The 25,275-nt window shown below is 41.1% G+C and overlaps 1 protein-coding gene and 1 long non-coding RNA gene across 3 annotated transcripts in view; one reads left to right on the top strand and one right to left on the bottom strand.

Annotated features, from left to right (window-relative positions):
- The window catches only part of LOC123332641, an 80,028-nt gene extending 63,559 nt beyond the window's left edge, over positions 1-16,469 (top strand). The window contains exon 3 of the long non-coding RNA XR_006640803.1: positions 16,338-16,469. This is a non-coding gene — a long non-coding RNA (uncharacterized LOC123332641). The remainder of the gene's footprint in view (positions 1-16,337) is intronic.
- On the bottom strand, positions 210-23,155 carry LOC102405716 (myosin-4). 2 transcript variants are annotated; one of them, XM_044939276.1, is made up of 38 exons: positions 22,937-23,155; positions 22,694-22,837; positions 22,430-22,586; positions 21,644-21,671; positions 18,557-18,671; positions 18,378-18,470; positions 18,184-18,247; positions 17,456-17,554; positions 17,259-17,362; positions 16,968-17,106; positions 16,645-16,767; positions 16,408-16,583; positions 14,974-15,144; positions 13,887-14,193; positions 12,971-13,041; positions 12,287-12,374; positions 12,089-12,206; positions 11,653-11,776; positions 11,427-11,563; positions 11,051-11,306; positions 10,107-10,349; positions 9,616-9,792; positions 9,259-9,404; positions 8,919-9,009; positions 8,435-8,824; positions 7,806-7,932; positions 7,273-7,391; positions 6,950-7,146; positions 5,576-5,759; positions 5,324-5,489; positions 5,098-5,222; positions 4,526-4,834; positions 3,685-3,888; positions 2,302-2,427; positions 2,042-2,212; positions 1,862-1,966; positions 1,662-1,757; positions 210-377 (listed from the first exon to the last, which is right to left on the bottom strand). In XM_044939276.1, the coding sequence occupies exons 1-38, from the start codon at positions 23,138-23,140 to the stop codon at positions 225-227; spliced, it is 5,847 nt and encodes a 1,948-aa protein (XP_044795211.1). In that variant the 5' UTR covers positions 23,141-23,155; the 3' UTR covers positions 210-224. The 2 variants fall into 2 exon arrangements, with proteins under 2 accessions (XP_044795211.1, XP_025136337.2); XM_025280552.2 differs by having other exon boundaries at positions 16,408-16,557; positions 16,649-16,767.
- Between the last annotated feature and the right edge of the window lie 2,120 nt (positions 23,156-25,275).

Below are 25,275 nucleotides of genomic sequence, written 5' to 3'. Positions count from 1 at the left end.
TTTTTGTCATTGTCTCTGACTGCACACAGTAGGAGCATAACAAATGTTGAACGAATGACTTAGTTCTAATAGCACTGTTGAGCTTGTAATTAAGAGACACACATATTTTTAGATTGCAAAATTCTCTACTGATTTATTTCCTTGATATTAAAATTACATTTGACAGTGACAAAGAATTTCACATTTTGTGCATTTCTTTGGTCACCTTTTCACATTAGAATGAATTACTCTTCACTTATGACTTTTGTGTGAACCTCCCGGCTCTTCACCCGCAGCTTGTTGACCTGGGACTCGGCAATGTCAGCCCGTTCCTCAGCCTCCTCCAGCTCGTGCTGGAGTTTGCGAAATTTGGCAAGACTGACATTGGATTGTTCCTCCTGAGAAAAGAAATGCATTTGAGAGAACAAGAAAATGTGACATTTCCTGATTCTTATTGCCTTTCTTACTAGGAGCAGCTACAGGATTTGCTTCATAAGTAAGAAGCAGAAGGTTCTGTTCTTTGGTAATATACCTGTTTGGGACAGGGCATCCCACACATTCGCCTCTGTGTTGTTTGGGCTTACAACTCCCTATTCTTTATCTCTTATTTAACTCTCTTCTTGGCAAACTTAAGATGCTACAGTGACAACAGGGAGATCAAAGTAGCAGGAATTTGAATCAACCTTGTTTCTGTAAAACAAATTCTTAAAAGTAGGTGGAGAAGGCAATGGCAACTCACTCCAGTACTCTTGCCTGGAAAATCCCATGGACAGAGGAGCCTGGTAGGCTGCAGTCCATGGGGTTGCGAAGAGTCGGACACGACTGAGTGACTTCACTTTCACTTTTCACTTTCATGCATTGGAGAAGGAAATGGCAACCCACTCCAGTGTTCTTGCCTGGAGAATCCCAGGGACAGCAGAGCCTGGTGGGCTGCCGTCTATGGGTCGCACAGAGTTGGACACGACTGAGGCGACTTAGCAGCAGGGTACCGTGGTAGTATTGGATGCAGAGAACCTTCAGGAAGGATTTTAGAATTAATAGTATGAGAAAGTGTGCATTAAGTGCTCAGTCGCTAAGTTGTGTCCGACTCTTTGTGACCCCATGGACTGTAGCCCACCGGGCTCCTCTGTCCATGGGATTTCCCAGGCAAGAATACTGGAGTAAGTTGCCATTTCCTTTTCCAGGGGATCTTTCTGACCCAGGGATTGAACCAGAGTCTCCTGCATTGGCAGGCGGTTTCTTTACTACTGAGCCGCCTGGTAAGCCCATGAGAAAGAGAACTGCAACCAAATGAAAAAGAAATATTCTGAGGTGGATTCATCATAAACTTAAATAAGGCTTAGATTCAGAGCCCTCATTTGCACACCTCTGTGAGTACTCGTTGTTGCTGAGTGTTTTAGATAGGGAGGGAAGTGAGTTATAACCAAGAAACGTTTCTATACTATCATGTCTGGAAAACTGCTTAAGGAGACCTCAGAAGAAATGAACCTGAATCTCCAAGGCTCTGGTAATTAGTGTTATGGTTTTTTTCCTTCTAAATATTCATTTTTCAAACCCACTTTCATATTCCCAATTCTGTGTTCTTTGCCTTAAAAAAAAGCCTCTTAAATTCTTTGACCTTTTGTCTCCACAAAACCTGGCCCTGCTCCTGAACCTTTTTCTCTCGCTGTAGAGGTACTCACAGCCTCTTCAGCTTGTCTCTTGTAGGCCTTAACTTTGCTTTGTAACTTGTCCACCAAGTCCTGCAGCCTGAGAACATTCTTGCGGTCCTCCTCAGTCTGCAATGAAAGAGGTAGCAAGTAGATAGTGTCATAATTTGAAAACAATTTATTTTTATTTTCTTGAAAGCAGTAGGCCTGAATTACATGGAAAAGCTTGTCACCTGGTAAGTGAGTTCCTTCACTCTTCTCTCATGTTTCCGAAGACCTTTGACAGCCTCAGCATTGCGCTTCTGTTCATTTTCAACCTCATTTTCGAGCTCCCTCACCTGTAAGAGTACAAAGATGGTTAGCCACTTGGCTGTAACTAGCAGCATGGGAGTTGAATGGGTTGGGAGCCCCACCCTGGCTTCTAGTTTCTGGATCTGCTTCTTCCCGCCCTTCAGGGCCAGCTGCTCAGCCTCATCCAGACGGTGCTGCAGGTCCTTCACCGTCTGCTCCAAGTTCTTCTTCATCCGCTCCAGGTGGGCACTGGTGTCCTGCTCCTTCTTCAGCTCCTCAGCCATCATGGCCGCCTAATTAGCAGTAAAATAAAACTAGTTGAGAAAGGTGAGACAGCCCATCAAGATTCTAGCTTGATGACCCAGTGTGGCCCTCTGCTCACATCAGTGATGGCCTTCTTGGCTTTCTCTTCTGCGTTGCGAGCTTCCTGGACAATGTCCTCCATCTCTCCCTGGATTTGAGTGATGTCTGTCTCTAGCTTCTTCTTGGTGTTGATCAGGCTAGTGTTCTGTTTCAAATTAGTAAAAAAGAAGACAAGATCATTTAATTGTATTATACCTATTTACATTGTTATTTTTACTAGGCATAAAATTATTGATCATAAATATTCAGAATAAAAACCAAATCAAAGGTCGACTCTGAGTTTCACTTCTCTTCTTTCTACATACCTATGTATATTAATAAAAATTCTTTTAGATTCTTCCAGATGAAATTAATTTTGGATACCAAGCATATTCAACTACTATCAGTGGCTGCTGTAAGTATAAAGCACGACCACCGCCCCAGGGAAAACTGTGACGTGCTGCAGGTGACATCACATAGCTCGTGATGAATAATGGATGATTAATTTTTAGTTGTTTATTCACATTTGTTGGCTCTATATGGATAAATAGCATCATTATTGGTACAAAAATGAACCAAGGATCTCTTACATTTTTAGAAAGTTGACAGTATTTGAAATAGGCAGTCAATTCAAGGATACTAATGATGAGTAACAAAAATGCTGCATTTTAACTTGATTTTAAAATTATTTTGTAGTATGTGGTTTTAACTTTTCCTGACGGCTATTTCCATATATCACAACTTTAGAAAAGTATACAATAATATATGCTTATTGTAAAAAAAAATAGTTGACATATAAATTAGCAAAAAAGAGACAAAGAATAATTACTATATTCTTACTACCCAGAGATAACTGTTGATAAAACCTTTGCTTACACTTCTGGATGTTTTCTGGGTATTTTTAAAAGAAAGGATAATGCTTTCTATATGATTAAATTGCTTTTTAAACTTATTATATTGTGAATGTCTTTCCATGACATTTATTACATGAATATTAAGTGCTGCTTATTAGCCATTGTGAGGATATAACCACCACTGATTTCATAAATCCAGTATAAACAACAAATGCTGACTGGAGGTACTGTGGCCTTCTTGCATCTGATTTATCTCTTTGCAGCTTAGAGTTACAAGATAAGATGGGTTACCGATGTTGTAAATATGATTATTAATAGAGGGTCTTTTGTGCTTTTTTTAAACAGAAGTTTCTAGAACAGTAAATTATTTCAAATTAACATGATTAAGCCAGCCTATAAGTGTATTTGTGAATCTGCTGGACCCCAGTGCATATTTACTGCTGTACATTTTCTGAACTCCTGGGAGGGACCCTAGCCAAGGTTCCTCCTTACTGTTGAACAAGCTTATCCTCTGCAATCGTCTTCAGCTTCAGGGAGTGCATTTGCTCAACCACAGTCCCAAACCTCACCTGTGTGTGCAGGAGCTGCACACGCTCACTGGCGTCCAAAAGCTCTTGCTCTGCCACTCGCCTGCTCCTCTCTGTCTGTTCCAGCGATGCCCTCAGCTCTTCAATCTCAGCCTGCATCAGGTTGGCTCTGCGCTCAACCATGGCCAGCTGCTCCTTAAGGTCGTCCTGGCCTCTGATGGCATCATCCAAGTGGAGCTGAGTGTCCTGCGCAGATGGAGCAAAGGACTCTTACACATGCTCCAGTTAAAGCAAATGCAACTTTAGGGTCACGTACACACATTGATCTTGACAACTGAGTGCGTGATTGGACAGGAAAAATCCTCAAGTCTCTTTAAAGACAAATTCTTTGTAGCTTGGGTGGCAGTTCTACCCAAGAACGTGATGTTATATTATTTTAGATCCTGAGTCATTAAAGAAAATGCCATGAATAAAGCTATACAATTTTGCATTAGGAAAGTATCCTTAGAGATGAGCTAATAAAATGGCCTTATTTTATGAAAGTTAAATAAATAGAGATATACATATTATGTTTCTATTTATACATTAAACACATGCAGTCCACATAAGTGAAGTGATTTGTGCAGTGGTATGTAGCTAAAATCATTCATCACTACCTCTGTCTTGTCACCCCTCATCACTTTGTCTTCTTTTCAGATGACAAAGTAAATTCTGCCCTGGGCTTTTAAGAATTAAGCTGTTTTTCAACTGTGTGCAGCAAAACTTCAATGAATTACTGTACTATTCGATGACTTATGGCATATAGTCCTCCTGAAATATTAAAATTTGAGTCACACAATTGCTCCCAGACTGTATAACACCATGTTTGTTTATCCCAATGTACCTTCAGTACTCCTTGTGTGTTTCTAAGATTCTTTATTGCCTCAGTAGCTTGGCGGTTGGCATGGTTCAGCTGGATTTCCATTTCATTGAGGTCTCCCTCCATCTTCTTCTTGATCCTCAGGGCATCATTCCTGCTCCTGATCTCAGCATCTAGGGTGCTCTGCATTGACTCCACAACTCTGAGATGGTTCCTCTTTAGCTGATCAATTTCTTCATCTTTTTCAGCAATTTTCCGGTCGATCTCTGATTTCACCTGATTTAACTCAAGTTGGATGCGAAGGATTTTGCCTTCTTCATGCTCAAGAGATGCCTTTAGAAAAAGAAACATTTAAATTATCTAAGGAGTGTTTTGGGGTGTACCTTATGATGATTTCTTCAAGAAGGCATTAGAAAAACTCACAAACTCCAATACAGCTTAGTTAACCTTTTAGTTCTATATTCCTAAAGTACAATTCAATATTTCTTACTGAATAACATGAGTTATCCCCTGAAAGTTTGCAGCGTGATAGATCTCAGTGGCTATTAATTTTTCAATTTATGTATAATGGATAGGTGAGCAAACAAAACATGTACCTCTGCTTCCTCTAGAGCAGCCTGTAGTTCACCCTTCTCTTGTTCTATTTGTTTCTTTACTTTCTCCAGTTCATGGATATGCTTTCCTCCCTCTGCAATTTGCTCGGTCAGGTCAGAAATCTCCTCTGTAGTTTAATAATAAAACACAAAGTTCAGTTGAGAAAGATGAAAAATTGAAAAGATACCTGTCTACCATTTTTGAAAGTGAAAGGTTACAAAGACTCACGCTGTAAGTTCTTGTTTTCTCTCTTTAGGGTTTCAAGTTGGTCCAGGGACTCCTCATAGGCATTCTTGACTTTGAACAGCTCAGTGCTGAGAGAGCGGGACTCCTTCTGGGAGGCCTCAAGCTCAGCCTGAGTTTCCTCATACTTCTGTTTCCATTCTGATAGGACCTGAAAAACAATAAATTGTCAGCTGATGGAGAAAGGGAGACTAAGTATTAATAAAACATGGGTGGAGTTTATATAGGCTGAGCCACCTTGTCAAAGTTCCTCTGCTTCTTATCAAGAGCTGCGCAGGCAGCATTGGACCTCTCCACGTCGAGCATGAGGTCCTCAACCTCATTCTGGAGCCTCTGCTTGGTCTTCTCAAGGGAGGCGCATTTGGCGTTCACTGCTTCTACGTGTTCCTCAGCATCCTGCAGACGCTGGGCCAGCTTCTTCCTGAGAAGTTGGTCAGTGTGAATGACCAAGAGCAGAGTCAGAGTTACCGCCATGAACGTTATCAAGCTGCTGACTAGCATATTTTCCCCAAGACTTTTTGCTCCTTTGCCCATGAGTTGTTACAGTTTTCTAAAATACCTTCTCAGCACCTGTTTTATCTCTTCTGCAGTTCTGTTTTCCCTAGTGAATTCTTTTTTATCTTGGAGATAGTCAACAATGTATGAGGTCATTTTGGTGTGTTTGCTGGTGGTAATGGTGGAGGGGGTATGGAGATTCTGAGAAAGCACTTGAGTGGAGCAAGCAATGTGAGGATGTGAGGGTGAGGAAGAAGGGACAGCCATGAAGAGGAAGCCTGGCATTAAAGACTTTTAACTTTGAATAGGATCCTCAACCATTTTCTAGTCTTGTCTTCTTTACAAATGAGGAAACTGTGGCCCAGAGCGACACTGTCAATGTCATACAATTAATCAATAGTCTAATAGGTTTGGTCCCTTGAGAGAATAAATATTATTCCCTTATTACATTTCTCCAAAGTCTTATTGCTCTCTTTCAGCCCACACTCATAACCAGGATGCTTCCTCTGCAAAAGCTCATCAAACTCTCTCATTCTGTTTAATTCTGACAACTGCTGAGATAAATCAAACTTGAGAAAACTTCCTTCACTAGAATGTATTGGTTATTTTCCTTCCATGTGTACCTCCCATGAGTTTTATTCCACAGCGTGTGTAATTAGTAAGTTCATTGGTACTGGTTGTTAGTTAAATGATGGGAAAGTATGATCGTCTTATTCTGAACTAATAGTACTCCAGGTAAGGATAAACGGATTGCTGTTAATTATAATATTCATAATAATGTACTAGGTAGTCTCAGTGCCTCTGTTTTTCCTTATATTAAAGAAAATGAATTCTTCTTAATTCATAAAGGATATGCTGATAGTTATTAATTCATTTTGGTGGAAAGAAATTTAAGCTGCTTTTGTAACAGACCAGAATAGGGTGAGGGCTCTGGTCTTGGCCTGTTCTCTAGTGGACATACTCTGGGCTGACAGAAGGAGAATATGGTGGAGTCCACCACTCATAAATAGGCTGAAATCCTTCCCCTATCTCCATGGAATAGTCTCTTTCTTTTATTTTTGCTTCACTATTTTAAAATGTCTATTTCTTTCCACCCGCTTTGCTAAGAGCTCATACTTGGCCTCCTCCAGCTCCTCCGTGCGCTGGATGGCGTCCGTCTCGTATTTGGTCCTCCACTGGGCCACCTCACTGTTGGCCTTGGACATTGCCCTCTGCAGCTCGGCCTTGGCTTCCTGCTCCTCCTCGTACTGTTCCCGCAGCAGGTCACAGTCGTGGCGGGCTGACTGCAGGGCGTGGGCCAGTGCACTCTTGGCCTGGACCAACAGAAAGTGTGCTCTATAAGTTTATGTTCTGATCACTGATATTCTCAGTGTAGAGTTGGATAGGGTGACATGCTGCAGAGTTCAAGTGACTGAAGGTATCAGCTGGAGAATTCTCACCTTAGTCTCCTCTTCTAGCTGTCTCTTTAATTCCTCAATCTGTTGTGTAAATGCTTGTTTGCCTCGGGATAGCTGAGACACCAGAGCATCTTTCTCTTCTAGCTGTCGTGAAAATTCACCTGTGAGAGACAGAATGTGGTGATTTAGTTCTGTTGTCTAGGTGAAGAATAGCTTAATGAATGAAATAACACCAGAACTCTGTTATTTCATATGACAGGGAGAGTAACTCAAGAACTTGGATGCTATTGAGAAGTTTATTTCTTGCTCTTTTCTTCAAAAAGTGTGGGAGTTTTCTTTGGTATTTTAAGGTTGAGGGGGGTGTTTTGAGTAATGCTGAGGCAAAAAAAAAAAAAAAAAAAACTCTTCAGCCCATTGAGATTAAATTTTTTTCTGATTATAACTTGTAATCAACCTGTCTCACAGTAAAAAGATGGAGGAATAACATATCAATGATAAAGGGGTGTACATGGCCAAAGAAATGATTCCTTTTTGATAGGTGTACCCTGCACTCCAGGCCCTCCTCGTTCACTGACCTGACTCGGTGTGTAGATGTGCCTTCTGGGCTGATAGTTCATTGATTAGGCGCTGGTGCTCCTCTTCCTTACTTTTCACTTCACTCAGTTGGTCCTCTAGTGTACGGCACATTTTCTCGAGGTTTCCCTGTGGTGGGAAGTAGAAAACAGGGAAAGATAACATGCTTCTCTTTCTAAGTCTGGGGAGCTGTAACTCTTTGCTCAAAGGGGCTGAGTTTTTTTTACCTTCCTATCTACTGCAAAGCTCTGCACAGTGCCTTGGATGCAAAGTCAGAGGCACCTCATTTTGGCTAAATGAATAAATGAACTATTGTAAAAGTTAGATTATTATCTTTTGGAAAACTAGAATGTCATTTAAATTCTGCATCATGGAGAATATGGTTTTGACATAAGTTTTTTTTTTCTGTATTTTCATCCTTTCGTGGTAATAATGACAAATTTTAAAGTGATTTTTCTACGAATGAGATAGGAAGATTAAAATAATTCACTTCAATATAGTAATATCTATTAATAAAAATTTTAAAGTTTGAAATAACATCTAAGGCTTGTACAGTTAGATTAGATCATATAGAAACTCAATCATTTTGAGTCATGGAAAATAAGATGAAATGGGACAGGTTAGTACATACCTTGGCTTTGGAGACAGTCTCCATGTTGCTGGCCAGGTCGTCGATCTCCATCTTCATCTCGCTCTTCTCCTTCTCCAGCTTCTGCTTGACCCTCTGCAGGTTGTCAATCTGCTCCCCCAGCTCAGCCACACTGTCCGCGTGCTTCTTGCGAAGAGCAGCAGCCGTGGCCTCGTGCTGCAGGGTGGCCTCCTCCAGGTCCCTGCGCATCTTCTGGAACTCGGCCTCCCGCTTCTTGTTCCTCTCAATCTGGGCGGAAGTGGCCCCGCCGGCTTCTTCCAGCCGCTCGCTGATCTCCTCCAGTTCCCGGGAGAGGTCTGAGCGCTGCTTCTCTGCTTTGGCGCGGGAGGCCCGCTCGGCCTCGATCTCCTCCTCCAGCTCCTCGATGCGGGCCTGGAGGTGGGGAGAAGCTCATTGTGAGCTCCTTTTTAAAGCTAATTGGTAATTTTGTCATGATGGATGAGACTGACAGAAACCACGGACTTACCTGTAACTCCTTGATCTTCTTCTGCAGCTGCATCGCGAGGGCCTGTTCATCTTCAATCTTGCTTTGCAGATTGCTCATTTCAAACTCCTTCCTGTTAGGAGAGCAGCATGTTAGCTCACGCCCTGTCTTCTTGCCAGTCTTCTTTTCTTTGTGTAACTGAACATTTTTGTATGGCTGGTGATGAGGAAGTGCTAAGTGGGTGTTTTACAAGTCAGAAATGTACCATTTTCATTAAATCAAAAGTCAAAGATGTTATTTTTTTTTTCTTCTGTGTGCCGTGAAGTAATATTTTCAAAATCTAGATAGTGAGAAGCTTACAAATGTATTCTCTCATACTCACTTTTTAAGTTTCTCATCCAGTTGCTGCTTATCATTTTCTATATCCATTGTGGATTCTTGGGCCAATTTTAGGTCACCCTCCAGTTTCCTCTTGGCTCTCTCTAAGTCCATGCGCAGTTTCTTCTCTTGTTCCAGGGATCCTTCAAGCTAAGTTTATAATGCATTTTATTTGTTTCAGTTCTTAAGCACTGAACGTAGCTTTCAAAGGCACAGGAGAATTTTAAAAGATACAGCAAATAGCATGAAAGCTTTAATTATTTCCAAAAAAGCAATTAAAGGCTTATGAGCATCACTGATGGTTGCCTGTCACAATTGTTTATCTCACCTTAAGAGGAAACACTGTGTTTTTCACACTTACATCATCCACTTGCTGTTCTAGCTTGGTTTTAGCTTTGGTCAGGGTGTTGACTTTGTCTTCTTCTGCCTGCAAGTCATCCAGGGTCTGCTGGTGGGCCTCCTGAAGGGCCTTCTTCTCCTTGGTCAGCTTGGCGATGGTTTCATCAAGGCCTGCCATCTCTTCTGTGAGGTTTTTCACCTTTAGAGTTAAACAAATTACAGGAATATTAATGACATTCTGTTGTCTTGATGAGAAACACAGTAATATTTTAGAATAATGTCAACCTGAGATGAAAAATGGAAATTGGAAGTTAACCCAGGCCTATGTAGCTGAAAAATATGGGCGATAAAGGTCTAGGTAAATGGATAAAAATGATGAAGACTAAAGAGATGACATAATTATAACAATATTATCTTTTCATATTCAATAATTTCAGGATTAAATATGCAGTTAAAATATATCAGTAACAAGCTTGCACTTGTAAACACTTTAAAATGGGTCATGATTTGTACCTTGTTCTCTGTGGCATGTTTCTCCTTCTCAACCTTGGCCAGTGTCAGCTCAAGGTCATCTATGTCTTTCTTCAGTTCCGAACATTCATCCTCCAGTTTCCTCTTCTTGGCTGTCAGCTCAGCATTGATCTCTTCCTCATCCTCTGCTCTCTCAGTTAGCTCTTTGATTTTTGCCTCAAGTTGGATTTTGGTTTTAATCAACTGGTCACACCTTTCCTCTGCATCAGCCAAGCCATCTGCTTCCTAGAGGGAGAAAGGAAACATATTCATTTGTTTAAACTGTATCTGCAAATACACAACAATGGGTTAAAAGGAGCAAACTTCAATGACTCAGTCAGAATGGTCAACACATATGCCAACTAACTTGTCAACTTAATCAAATGCACAAAATGTTAGTAATTGCAACCTACTGATTAAATAAATATAATAGTGAATTTCCTCCAAATATCCATGTGTGGAAGGTCAAATCAGTAAAATTGGCCTTTTGGCAAAATCTGCTCCTTGGCTACTTTGGAAAAGTTACTTATTCATTCTAGGGATCAGTTTTCTCACATTTGAGGGGGGATTAATTTAGCCTTTTTTCTGTCCTGGTAAAAGCAACATAACTTTCATTTTATGCACAAAAACATTTATTAAGAGGAGAACATTATAATGCAAGGGAAGGTTCTCGAAAGAAAGGAAAATTTTTATGGATTTTTTTTGTGTGTGACTTTGCTTACTGATGGCCAAACTATGCATGAATGTGCATTGAACGTAGAGGGCATAATTTGTGACTTGGCATCTACTCTTTTTTAGGTCTGAGTTTTGAATTTTTGAAGGGTAAACAATTGCAACAAATGCTTCAGTGGAAACCATTTATTTATAAATCTTCAGTTTAAAAAAGCCTCATATCCAGTCAGTGATTGGTTGCTATGTAGCTGAATTGTGCAATGTCTCATACTCACAGATTGAACTTGGAGTTGTAAGTCGTTTTTCTCTTGCATCAGAGTCACCATTTTCTCTTCAAGTTCTTTCCTTTTCGCCTCTGACTTAGCCAGCTCTTCTTTGGTCTTCTCAAATTCTTCCTTCATGTTGGCCATCTCCTTCTCTGTCTCTGCACTCTTGAGGAGGGGCTTGATCTTGAAATACAGCTTCATCCAGGGCCAGTGCTTGACGTTCATGAAAGCACGGACATTGTACTGGATGCAGAAGATAGATTCTCTGTTGGAAGAAAAGTGGCAAGTGAAGAAGAATGTGGCAAGTTAACATCTCTCAACAAAAATAATGACTGGATTAAGCTATGAAAATGTGGAGAAGTGAGACTTGTACTTGTTTCCTCACCTTCTCTCCATCATCTTCCTGAACTCCACTCTCATCAAGAACCCTCTGCAAATGGCCTGAGTGCGTGTGATGAGCTGAGCCAGCTTTTCATCTCGCATTTCCTCTAGAATTCCCAGCAGGCCAGCCTTAAAGAAAACCTTGCCAAAGAACAAGTTAAATATGTTACTTCTGCTCATAAGAAAGCCCAGAGGGGGTGAATTATGATAGAAATTAGGGTTGCTGGTACCTTGGTGTGACCAAATTTGTACTGGGTGTGGTCAATGTCAATAGACCCTAAAAGTTTCTCAGAAGCCTTCTTGCTGTCGATGAACTGACCCTCTGGGATAGCACTTGCATTTAGAACTTTATATCTGTCAGAATAAAAAGAATATAAAAATGTGGGTTTTCACTGAAAAAAAAAATGAAAGTCTTGGTAGCTACCATTGAAAAAATTAATTTGAGTTTTGGAGAAAAAAATTCCATTAAAACCATCAGTGCCTTTTGTAAAACTTGAGAAGATAGGATGAAAAACTTAATGACTATATAAACCAAGGCTTCTTTCTTTTACAATCACCTTTAAAATGGCTGGAGCTCATTTTTCAAGGAAAAGTCTTACAAATGAGCTTTGTGGCAACTTTTATATAGACTAACACACTGAAAGGGAAAAATAAAGAGACACAAACCTCTGTTTGAAGTCTGCATACAGGATTCTGCTGGGGAAGCCCTTCCTGCAGATGCGGATGCCCTCCAGCACCCCGTTACACCTCAGCTGGTGCAGGACCAGCTCGTGCTCCATGGCCCCTAAAAAAAGACATGTTCTCCATATAATAGTCTCCTGAGAAGTCACACTGGAGCTTGTCTGGGTATCAGAAGTGCCTTACCAGGAGTTTTAGTTTCATTGGGGATGATGCAGCGTACAAAGTGGGGGTGAGTGCTCCTCAGGTTGGTCATCAGCTTATTCAGATTCTCCTGTGGAACCATGTTAAAAGTTTCAAAATAATTTCTAGTTGCATCAACAAGCGAGTTCCTATCGATGATCCTTAGTGAATTTGCCCCCATTTCACCTTTTAATGAGCTGTCTCAATGAAGAACAAGTCATAATGACCATGAGAAATCATATGTATGGATTATAGAGAGGAAATAATGGATTACAAAAAATCAGCCAACTTCAGTTTATTTTCCTCAAGCACTGCCAATCAGAGAAAATTTGTATTGAGACTTCAGTCATATGAAGTAGATGTAACTGACTACATCTGCTTTAAAGAGGGTTTGATTTCATGTGAAATTTACTTACTAGCAGGGCTTATAGATATTGGGCTTAAGGGGTAAATGATTAATTTATCCTAAAAGTTTACGTGAAGAAGAGACACACCATGGGTCTTTTTGCTAAATTTTTCCTTAAGGAATTTTCCAGTTTTTTTTTTGTTTTTTTTTTTTTTTTGTTTTTTTTTTTAGTATGTCACTACCTCAGTTTCACCATATATTTCTTTAAAATAATTTTTTTAAGTTATGTTAATATTATTTTTTACAAAAGTAATCCTTTGGAATTCATGAATATACTGTACCCTGAAAAGAGCTGACACGGTCTGGAAAGAAGAACCCTTCTTCTTGCTACCTTTCTTTCCACCGCCACCCTCTGAAAAATGAAATGGAAAAATTAAAATTATTTGCAATTATCCATAGACATCATGGCTGCCAAAATTCCCTTGAGAATTTAAATTTGCACTCATTCACTTGTGTCATTCCTATTCTTTCCATGTCTCTCCCCTTTCAACTTTAGAATTAGAAAATATGTGTTGGTTCATGTAATAGGCATTTAGAACAACAGCAACAAAAACAAACAAACAAAAAAACTTGTAGGTGAAAAGAATATATGTGGGGAAGGGATGGGACACAGCTACTCCAAACCGGCCAAGTCTGTCCCCTGAAGGAAGTGCCCAGGAGACAGAGTAGTAATGCCTCTTTAGTGCACACAATTCCAGGAGGGAAGGCAAAGTTGCATGCTTGGTCCCAGGTGGTGAACCTCTGGTAACCTGCAAGGAAGTCCTATTTCCTATTTGCCTGTACCTTTGTCCTGTTACTTGCACATTTGGGATTTAGGAGAATCGAACTTCAATTTTTTAAGCATTGGTGGGCTGGCAAAAGATGTCCTCATTTCTAGCTTAGCTGAATCCTTGAAAAACCCAATATTGTTAAAATGGTATAAATGAGCTCTATGATCCTGAGTAATTCCCTTAACCTCTTGGAGTCTCTGTTTCCTCATTGGTGAAATGAGGCTATAGACAAAGGATGCATAGTGTCAACTGTAGCTTTGAAAGTCTGTGATCTTAGAATGATACCATGCTTATTAAATATACCTCTTTCTATTAGCTCCACATTGGCCAGTATTTTCAATGGTAGATTTTGTTGTATCTGTCTCTGATAAGCAATGTATTTCTGTTTTGAGACTCTTAAGGATATATAATTGATCTTAAAAATAACCTTCAGCACTTGGACCTCCAGTGAAGAGGAAAGCCAGAGTCTTCATTGCGGACTTCTGGTACAGCCCGACCACTGTCTCATTCAGGGGGTCCTTGTTCTTGTCCAGCCAGCCGGCAATGTTGTAGTCCACGGTGCCCGCATAGTGCACCAGGGAGAAGTGGGCCTCAGCCTTGCCTTTGGCAGGTTTGGGCTTCTGGAAGTTGTTGGACTTTCCAAGATGCTGTTCATAAAGCTTGTTCTTGAAGGAGGTGTCTGTGGCCTTGGGGAACATGCACTCCTCTTCCAGGATGGAGAAGATGCCCATAGGCTGAGAGAATGAAAAGCAACATGCCACTTGAATTGTCTGCCTGCAGAAATAATGGGTAGCATTCTGATCCTACTTGAGTAAATACATCGTATCATTCTTTACAGTTAGTGAAAACTCATTTCTTTGGTCAGAAGTTGTTAAATGGCAAGGATTACTTGGGTGCCTATCAACACCCAGGTGTGTGCTGGGCTCTGGGATATGATGGAGAGTAAGATGAACAAGGAAGGACCTCCGGTGGAGTTTGTGTCTTTGCCCCAAAGCCTTGGAGCAATGTTTCTCCAAGTGTGACTTGCAAATGGGTTGTGTCAGAAACACCTGGTAAAAATGCAGATCCCGAGGCTCTACGCCACCATTCCCCCAAAATGTTTCTGGGAGCGAGCCTAGGGGAATGTGCAGGTTTACTCAGTACCTGTGGGGTCTTTGGCACAACTGAGAGCCCCTGCTTTCAAGTACTAGGAACTCCACCTTCAAATGCCAGCAGGAATGGCTCCAAAACTGACAGAGAAATAAGTGAATCATGCTCTCCTCAGAGCTCTTTAATAAGGAAAGATGGTTTAAGAATCAGACTTGTCATCAGACTATGAGGAAGGGTAGAGTTCTGGACTCTAGAAAAGACTCAGTCTCCTTTCATCAGATCATCTACCTCAGAGTTGGCCAAAGGACCTTCCCTGATCTTAGTTACCAATAGAAACCTTTTACCAGAGTGTGCAGTGAGATTTGTGATTTTCCTCTAAATACGGGTCAGCATTGTGACCTGTGGTCTGAGAAAGGGAGGCGAACCTTCTCGATGAGCTCGATGCAGGCGGCCAGGTCCATCCCGAAGTCGATGAACGTCCACTCGATGCCTTCTCTCTTGTACTCCTCCTGCTCCAGCACGAACATGTGGTGGTTGAAAAACTGTTGCAGTTTCTCATTGGTGAAGTTGATGCACAGCTGCTCCAGGCTGTTGAACTAAATAAGTAGAAAATACAAGTGAACATTCTTCTTGTGATAACAGCTTCTCTTTGAAAGGACTCTTCTGACATAGTTAGCCTAACTGCTCCCTGCATGAAAACACAACCTGACTCAGAGCCATGTCCCCATACACAGAAGCCAAAGAGGTTCTAAGACACGGGTGAACCTTGCAAACACTAGGCTGAGCGAAGGAAGCCGGGTTCAAAGTTCTACGTAGTGTATGATGTCATTTACATGAAATGTCCAGAATAGGCACATCCATACAGGCAGAAAGCAGATTTCCAGGGGATGGGGTAAGAGGGAGATGGGAACTAACTGCTTAGGGGGAGCAGTTGCCCACTGGGTGGATGAAAATGTCCTAGAATCTATTGCACACATCTGTAAATGTATCAGAATCCACTGAATTCAGTACTTTAACGGAATGAGATGAACTGCATGAGATGTGAATTATATCTCAGTAAAAAACTGTTATTGAAAACTCTCAAAAAGGTTGCCGGCTTACACTGTCCTTAGCTCTCATTTGAAAACATGTGAATTACTCTTCATATTGTTGCTTGGAACAAGATTATTCCTCCCTTCCCATATTGGGTTGAGGATTTCTGGAAATGCTTTTGTTCCTAAACCCAGAAAATCTCATCCAGTGTCCATGAGTGCACTCATAGAGAAAGGTGTGGAAATGAGACCTCTGGATCAGACACTGAGACACTGTTGTTGGGGAGAATACTTGGGTAAACTGTATGGGAGGTATTCTGTCTCAGGCAGATGAATTTGAGTTTCTTTACCGTGCCATTTCCATCCCGTCTACTGGCCATGGAGGGCAGGTAGGAATTTCAGAATTGTGCTTTGAATTTGTCCTTGTCTTCCACACAGCCATCTCTGCTAACTATGAAAGTGCTAACTATGTGCTGGGGGATGGCGCTTAGGTCTTTAAATCCAGAAATCTTGTAATGGCAAATGATTCACAGAAGTAGATCCATTATCTGGGGTGCTATGAGCTTTCTATACAGGTCTTAGTTGAATTTACCCTGTTTGGGGTCAATACCATTTCCATTATCCAAGTTCACAGGTAGGAAATGACAGAGGTGGAGTTTGAACCCAAAGTTGATGCCCTTTCATGGACTTTTTGATTGTCTTTCATGTGTCAGTTTAAGGTGTTATGGTGTTAACTGGTTGTTTTTTTTTTTATATAGACTCTTTCTAGTAATGACTGCTGAAGCAAGATTGGTAAGCTTTTCTCCTGCAAAGTTTCTGCTAACTCACATCAAAGATCTCAAAGCCAGCAATGTCCAAGACCCCGATGAAGTACTGCCTGGGCTGCTTAGTGTCCAGCTGCTGGTTGATGCGGGTTACCATCCACAGGAACATCTTCTCATAGACGGCTTTGGCCAGAGCGCCCACTGCATTGTATACCTTCATGGACAGAGTAATGATTATTGCTCTTATTAAAGACATGAATTGAAGGCCTGAAAAAATGTGTGATGCACGAAGGTTGTGCACTTACCTGCTGCACAGTCTGGCCTTTGGTGACAAACTCATTGCCAACCTTGACTCTAGGGTAGCAGAGGGCTTTGAGCAGATCAGCAGAGTTCAGACTCTGGAGGTAGGCAGCCTTGTCAGCAACTGCAGAGACACAATTCAGACATCCATCATGACCTACTGTGGCCCCACAACACCTAGGGGCAGAGTAAGGAGGGAATCACTGCTATGTGGGGTTTGATTTGTGCGTCCATCAGATGCTCAGGTGTACACGAGACATGAGCTTGAGTCGGTTTACTTGCCTATTTCCTCTCATTCAGCCCACTTGGGGGTTCATTTGGTACCTTCAGTGCCATCTGGTTCTGCTTGCTCCTCACGCTGCTTTTGCTTGAATTTTAGGTTCCCATAATGCATTACTGCCCCCGTGAGCTTGTAGATGGACACTCTTTCATCAGAAGTGAAGCCCAGGATTTCAATGGCACTCTGCCATGAGAGATGAGAGGACAGAATTAGGACATAAGACACTAACTTACTTAGGAGACTTTGTTCTGTGTCCTGAACCACACCTACAGCAGGGTTGTCACTGTCATTCCCATATATACCAATTCGTTTTAAAAACTGCATGTGAAACTTACATCTGTGGCCATCAACTCTTCTTGGTCATCGATGCTAGGGACTGTGATCTCCCCTTGACTCACGAAGGCGTAGTCATATGGGTTGGTGGTGATTAGGAGCATTTCTGGGTACGTAGAATTTAGGGTGTATGTTTAATGTTAGAAGGGACTAATAAAGATGTTAGCTTTTAACTTAACATATTTAAGCTTTTTCATACCAATTAGCTCTGGCTTCTTGTTAGACATGATCTGATAAAAAATATGGTAGCTTCTTTCTGCCTTCAGCTGGAAAGTGACTCTAGACTTCTCCAGAAGATCTGCAATGGCAAGTGGACATGGGATTAGAGGGAAAACTGATAAAGTTCTGGGAGTGACTTTGGTTCTTGGGGTCATGAACTAAAAATTTCATTGGCCCCTTGTGATTTCAGCTGAATGGTCCCATGAGGTACCATGTAATTTTGTCTCTACCACTGTGGTTACTCTTACTCCTCTTGAAGGAAACTAAAGTTGTCTGTCTGAAGACACATTGATTTCTCATGCATAGGATCCTTGATAATTGATTCTTGATAACCTGTTCCTCCTCAGCATCTCTGCTCACTTAATAATAGTTACTAAGAGCAACATTTATCAAGCTCACACTAAGGAAGAAAATTCATACACTAAACCCAACTAATGTACCCCTAGTCTTACTTTTTTCTTAGAAAAATTTGAAATGTCTTGTGAGGCTGAAATTCTTCTGACAAGCCCAACAATTCCTCGAAGTTTCTATAGCAGAGTTAGCTCCTGACTGAAGTGGGTGAAGTACACCTTTGGCTCTGGTTAGACTGGCATTTCCCAAGGGCATGTTTGGTGTTGCACAGGCTCTTAGGCCCAGCAGGAGCTGTAAGATGTTCCTCCAGTCTATCACTGTCATTCTGGATTCTGTTTAGAAGGTCCTGTTACTCACATGTTTCAATATCAGCAGAAGCCAGTTTCCCCGTGGTACCAAAGTGGATCCTAATGAATTTACCCTTGCAAGTGAAAAAGATGATGTTACATACAAAACAGCACATGAGTAAGAAGAGATTGAAATAATGACTGAGAGATGCCTTTGAGGGCATTTAAGACCCGAGAAAACCCTTCTGTGACCCAGAGACTCACAAAGCGAGAGGAATTGTCATTCCTCACGGTCTTGGCGTTGCCAAAAGCCTCCAGCAGGGGGTTGGCACTGATGATCTGATCCTCCAGAGTCCCCTGCCAAGGCAAGAGCAGTGCTCACATCTGGGGCTTGGGAGTTTCTCACCTGACAGCCCACATGCTGACCTGGCAACCAGACCCACCTGCATTTTGCCTGAAGTTGGTTCCTCCTTCTTCTTCTCCCCAGTGACTGCAATTGTTGCAAAGTACTGGATGACACGTTTCGTGTTCACAGTCTTTCCTGCCCCGGATTCTCCGCTGTCAGATAAAAACCAAATCAGTATCATACTCTCTTGATGACTGTGGCTTTGTAGTAGAGCCTGAATCAGGCAGGTTGATTCCTCCAGTTCCATTCTTCTTTCTCAACATTGCTTTGGCTATTCGAGGTTTTTGTATTTCCATACTTTGTTCTAGCTCTGTGAAAAATGACTGTTGGTAGCTTGATAGGGATTGCATTGAATCTATAGATTGCTTTGGGTAGTATACTCATTTTCACTATACTGATTCTTCCGATCCATGAACATGGTATATTTCTCCATCTATTAGTGTCCTCTTTGATTTCCTTCACCAGTGTTTTATAGTTTTCTATATATAGGTCTTTAGTTTCTTTAGGTAGATATATTCCTAAGTATTTTATTCTTTTCATTGCAATGGTGAATGGAATTGTTTCCTTAATTTCTCTTTCTATTTTCTCATTACTAGTGTATAGGAATGCAAGGGATTTCTGTGTGTTGATTTTATATCCTGCAACTTTACTATATTCATTGATTAGCTCTAGTAATTTTCTGGTGGAGTCTTTAGGGTTTTCTATGTAGAGGATCAAGACAGTATGGTATTGGCACAAAGACAGAAATATAGATCAATGGAACAAAATAGAAAGCCCAGAGATAAATCCACACACCTATGAACACCTTATCTTTGACAAAGGAGGCAATAAAATACAATGGAGAAAAGACAATCTCTTTAACAAGTGGTGCTGGGAAAATGGAGAAGGTGATGGGACCCCATTCCAGTACTCTTGCCTGGCAAATCCCGTGGATGGAGGAGCCTGGTGGGCTACAGTCCATGGAGTCGTGAAGAGTCAGACACGACTGAGCAATTTCCCTTTCACTTTTCACTTTCATGCATTGGAGAAGGAAATGGCAACCCACTCCAGTGTTCTTGCCTGGAGAATCCCCGGGGCGGGGAAGCATGGTGGGCTGCCGTCTATGGGGTCACACACGACTGAAGTGACTTAGCAGCAGCAGCTGGGAAAATGGGTCTTGGCAAAACTAATACAAATTTGTAAAGTTTAAAAATAAAATAAAATTAAAAAAAAAGAATGAAAATAGAACACTTTCTAACACTACACACAAAAATAAACTCAAAATGCATTAAAGATATAAATGTAAGACCAGAAACTATAAAACTTCTAGAGGAGAACATAGGCAAAACATTCTCCAACATAAATCACAGCAGGATCCTCTATGACCCACCTCCCAGAATATTGGAAATAAAAGCAAAAATAAACAAATGGGACCTAATTAAAATAAAAGCTTCTGTACAACAAAGGAAACTATAAGCAAGTTGAAAAGACAGCCTTCAGAATGGGAGAAAATAATAGCAAATGAAGCAACTGACAAAGAATTAATCTCAAAAATATCCAAGCAACTCCTGCAGTTCAATTCCAGAAAAATAAATGACCCAATCAAAAAATGGGCCAAAGAACTAAACAGACATTTCTCCAAAGAAGACATACAGATGGCTAACAAACACATGAAAAGATGCTCAACATCACTCATTATCAGAGAAATGCAAATCAAAACCACTATGAGGTACCATTTCACACCAGTCAGAATGGCTGCAATCCAAAAGTCTACAAGCAATAAATGCTGGAGAGGGTGTGGAGAAAAGGGAACCCTCTTACACTGCTGGTGGGAATGCAAACTAGTACAGCCACTATGGAGAACAGTGTGGAGATTCCTTAAAAACTGGAAATAGAACTGCCTTATGACCCAGCAATCCCACTGCTGGGCATACACACCAAGGAAACCAGAATTGAAAGAGACACGGGTACCCCAATGTTCATCACAGCACTGTTTATAATAGCCAGGACATGGAAGCAACCTAGATGTCCATCAGAAGATGAATGGATAAGAAAGCTGTGGTACATATACACAATGGAGTATTACTCAGCCATTAAAAAGAATACATTTGAATCAGTTCTAATGAGGTGGATGAAACTGGAGCCTATTATACAAAGTGTAAAAGGTGAAAGAGAAGTTGCCCAGTCGTGTCTCTTTGTGACCCCATGGACTGTAGCCCACCAGGCTCCTCTGTCCATGGGATTTTCCTGGCAATAGTCCTGGAGTGGATTGCCATTTCCTTCTCCAAGGGATCTTCCCAACCCAGGGATCAAACCTGGGTCTCCCGCATTGTAGACAGACGCTTTACCATCTGAGCCACCAGGGAAGTATACAAAGTGAAGTAAACCAGAAAGAAAAACACCAATACAGTATACTAACACATATATATGGAATTTAGAAAAATGGTAATGATAACCCTGTATGCGAGACAGCAAAAGAGACACAGATGTATAGAACAGTCTTTTGGACTCTGTGGGAGAGGGCGAGGGTGGGATGATTTGGGAGAATGGCATTGAAACATATATAATATCATATGTGAAATGAATCGCCAGATCAGGTTTGATGCATGATATGGGATGCTCGGGGCTGATGCACTGGGATGACCCAGAGGGATGGTATGGGGAAGGAGGTGGGAGGGGGGTTCGGGATGGGGAACATGTGTACACCCGTGGCAGATTCATGTTGATTGGCAAAACCAATACAATATTGTATGGTAAAAAAATAAAAAATAAAAAAAAATTATGAAAAACAAATATGAATGACAAAGTTAACTATTATTGAGCCATTGGAATGAGAAAGGACTTAATAACTGTGAAACAAAAGGAAGAAGCTACAAAAAATAGTTTAATTTGAATACACAAAGATGTATTTGTACATTAAAATTTTTTAATGAAAATAAATATTTGCCCTGAAGTAAGAAATGGCAACTCATTCCAGTATTCTTGCCTGGGAAATCCCACGGACTGAGCAGGCATGCTATGTATAATATATAATTTTTACAGTTGTATAAAATAAATAAAGATAAAAAAAAAAAAGCTAAGTCAGTAGAGTTCCTAAAACCAGCAGCTATTTCAGTCATGAAAACAAGGCATCATGTCTACTTACGTGATCAGGATTGACTGATTCTCTCGGTCTATAAAAGAGAAATTATAGGCAGTAAATACCATTTTTAAATATATTTGTAAATGGTAAATTAATAAAATGGTATGAAGCTAGTGTTTTTCAGCAATCCTGAGGGCTTGGTGGTCCCCAGGCCCAGCACCTTTTCCAGCTCCCCTCTCTCCTGCTCCCTGAGGCTCCCCTCATCACATCAGCTTACAGACCACCGCTCAAACAGAACACTGCAAGGAAGCAGCAGACTTTCTCTTTTTATACACCACACTAAATGTACACCAAGTGGACTTGGGTTTTCAGGTGGATTTAGATGACAAGTTAGTAGCATGTTTATTGTAAGTACAAGAAGTAATGAAAAAAAAAAAGGCATTAGAGATATTTTTAGTGTGGGAGAAGGAGTCAGTATAGTAAAGGTGGTAGCTTTGGAAGTAATCATAGCCTTAGTCGTATTTTCAGGGAAAACTAAAGGCTCATTTTGATATTCTGCTCTCTCTGAAGAGGAAATCTCTCAGTCCTTTCCCCAAGGTGCCGTTGTGCCTTAGAATGGTCTAGCTGAGACAGCATTCCAGGAAGATTCATAGTATGACCGCTCTAATTCCAGATACACCTTATAATCTGGAGTATGTTTTGGTTGGTTCCGGGCAAAGGGCAATGGCATTTCGGGGACCACCTCAAAGAGTGTGTTGAGATGGGTAGAGTCTCTTTCTCCTATGGTTAGTCTCTCTCTCCTAGAGTCTCATCTCCTAAAAAGATGCACATGGAAAACATCCAACTCACCAGTCAGCATGAACTGATAGGCGTTGTCAGAGATGGAGAAGATGTGGGGCGGGGCCTCCTGGCGCTTTTTGCCTCGGTAGGCCGTGACCACCTCTGCATTGTACACGGGCAGCCACTTGTAGGGGTTGACGGTGACACAGAAGAGGCCTGAGTAAGTCTGCACCACAAAGGAAAAAAGGAATATAATTGTTTCATGAGGACATTAATACTGTTTTTCAAAATATTAACCACCTGTGTGAACAGAGTCCATGAGAACAAACTCACGTAGATCATCCAGGCTGCATAACGCTCTTTGAGGTTGTACAGCACAGCAGGCTCATGCAGGTGGGTCATCATGGCCATGTCCTCGATCTTGTCATATTTGGGAGGGTTCATGGGGAAGACTTGGTCTTCTTTCACAGTTACTGTCTGTCAGGTCAAACAAGAGGAGCCAGGTCGGTAAAGAAGTGTCGGCTCTCCTAACTGGCGGTGGGGCCCCATCGCATCCCCTCCAGATGCTCTACTCACCGCCCCAGCTTCAGTCTTGGCCGTCACCTTCCCCCCTTCCCTGCTCTGCACGGTCGCTTTCACGAAGGACTCCTTAGCGTCCGCCACGAAGACTGAGGTCTTGGCATCAAAAGGCTTATTCTGGGCCTCAATGCGCTCCTTTTCAGACTTTCGGAGGTAAGGAGCAGCCTCCCCAAAAATAGCCATTTCCTGGTCTGAACTCATGGCTGCAGGTTACTGGTGGCAGCAGAACAGTAGATACCTAGATGGAGAGACAGAGCTGGACGGTGAACCAGGGTGCAGGTGGGTCTCTTCCCATTGCTTTTTGGTCAGTATGCTTCAGTGGCTGTGCTTACTCCTCACTCTGACTTGAGGACTTCTGTGTATTATGCCAGTGTGCTGGTAGAGCAGATCACTGATTTGAAAGTCTTATCTTGATAGCTTAGTATTTGTGATATTTAAGCCTCTATTCTATCCTCTGCATTATTATCCATCCTTGACAAATGTGGAGTAATTGACGTTTCAACCAGCAACCTCTCCAATGTGTTCAGAATTTTTCTTCTTCTCCTTTTTTTTTTGTTGTTGTTGTTTCCTTTTCCAAACCCCCTGCCCCCTCCCCTTTTTTTTGACATTGTGATTTTAAAAGAAATGGAAAATAACTATTTCTAATGGCTTTACCATCTAAATGAACTTATTTTAAAAACTCAACTACTCAGGGAAATTTTCCTCCTGCCTCAAATTATTAAAACTAGATTTATTAATTGAATGTGAAAATTATTAAAATTGGATGTATGAAAAGGTAAATCTGTTATTTGAACAAAATTCCAGGTTGAAAACGTCTGATAAACACAAATATACTCTTGATTAATTCAAAGGTATTAGGTAAGTAAAAGGATAAGTACAGTGAAAGCTGAAAATGCAACAAATGATTTTGTCCTAAGTCATATAAAAGTCTTTTTCTATAATCTGTCTTTAAAATTTGTGGAAGTCAGTGGTTTATCTAAACATAAGATAACTTTAAAAGACTCTTGAATTAAAACATCTGAATTCTTAGTAAAATTTCATAGTGATTGTATATCTTTGGTCTATGATTTTTTAAAGCTAGATTTCAGCATACCAGTTGCTTTTATCTGATTCTTATTATTTTAGGTATATATCTATATCTTTATCTTCCCATTTCTCTTTCTTTTAAAAAAATATCAGTTCAGTTCAGTCGCTCAGTCGTGTCCAACTCTTTGCGACCCCATGAAATGCAGCACACCAGGCCTCCCTGTCCATCATCAACTCCTGGAGTTCACCCAAACTCATGTCCATCGAGTCGGTGGACTTGATGGACATGGATGCCATCCAGCCATCTCATCCTCTGTTGTCACCTTCTCCTCCTGCCCTCAATCCCTCCCAGCATCAGAGTCTTTTCCAATGAGTCAACTCTTCACATGAGGTGGCCAAAGTACTGGAGTTTCAGCTTTAGCATCATTCCTTCCAAAGAATACCCAGGACTGATCTCCTTTAGAATGGCTGGTTAGATCTCCTTGCAGTCCAAGGGACTCTCAAGAGTCTTCTCCAATACCACAGTTCAAAAGCATCAGTTCTTTGGTGCTCAGATTTCTTCACAGTCCAACTTTCACATCCATACATGACCACTGGAAAAACCATAGCCTCGACTAGATGGACCTTTGTTGGCAAAGTAATGTCTCTGCTTTTGAATATGCTATCTATGTTGGTCATAACTTTCCTTCAGTCCTCTAAATCTCTCTTCTGAAATGGATAGCCAGTATAAAGTTTCAAGCCAAAGTGAACTTTTTTTCTCACTCAAAAATTAATTATGAGAAAATAAGTCCTTTAGCCCAGATGAGTGACCAGAGTTAAAGAAGGTGGAAAGCCATGTGTTGGTTGCCAACAGCAAAGACAGCAACAGCCTCAACATTTTGTAGGCTTTCCAGAAGAAGTCTTGATCCTTAATCATTAGGATTAAACTTCCCTCGACTAAGAAAGTTTGGGTGTTTGCCATGTACTGTATCTCTGAAATCTATCTAATTTGTACCTCTAATAGTCTCTTGACAATTCTGAAATTTAGACGTATTTTCAGATACTGGAACATTTAATGCTAGGGCTTTCTCTTGCAAGGAGAAAAGCTTTTTTTGTTTCTGTGTTTGTTTTCACACCAGGCAGTTTTGAATTAACAACAATCTACTTTGCAGAGATTACTACGATGCAGTGTATCCACAGAACTCAGAAAGAATGCTTCTCATTTCAGTCTGAGATAAATCATTTCCCAACATGAGGGTCAGAAACCCCCAAGGATCCCCAAGGTCCTTGAATCCACCCACACAGTGATAATGGTCTCAAGTTCAAACAAG

Source organism: Bubalus bubalis, chromosome 3 (assembly GCF_019923935.1).
Source record: "Bubalus bubalis isolate 160015118507 breed Murrah chromosome 3, NDDB_SH_1, whole genome shotgun sequence".
In the NCBI taxonomy this organism is placed as follows: Eukaryota; Metazoa; Chordata; class Mammalia; order Artiodactyla; family Bovidae; genus Bubalus; species Bubalus bubalis.
Note: the sequence above shows the minus strand (reverse complement) of the source record. Positions and strands in the feature narration are given on the sequence as shown.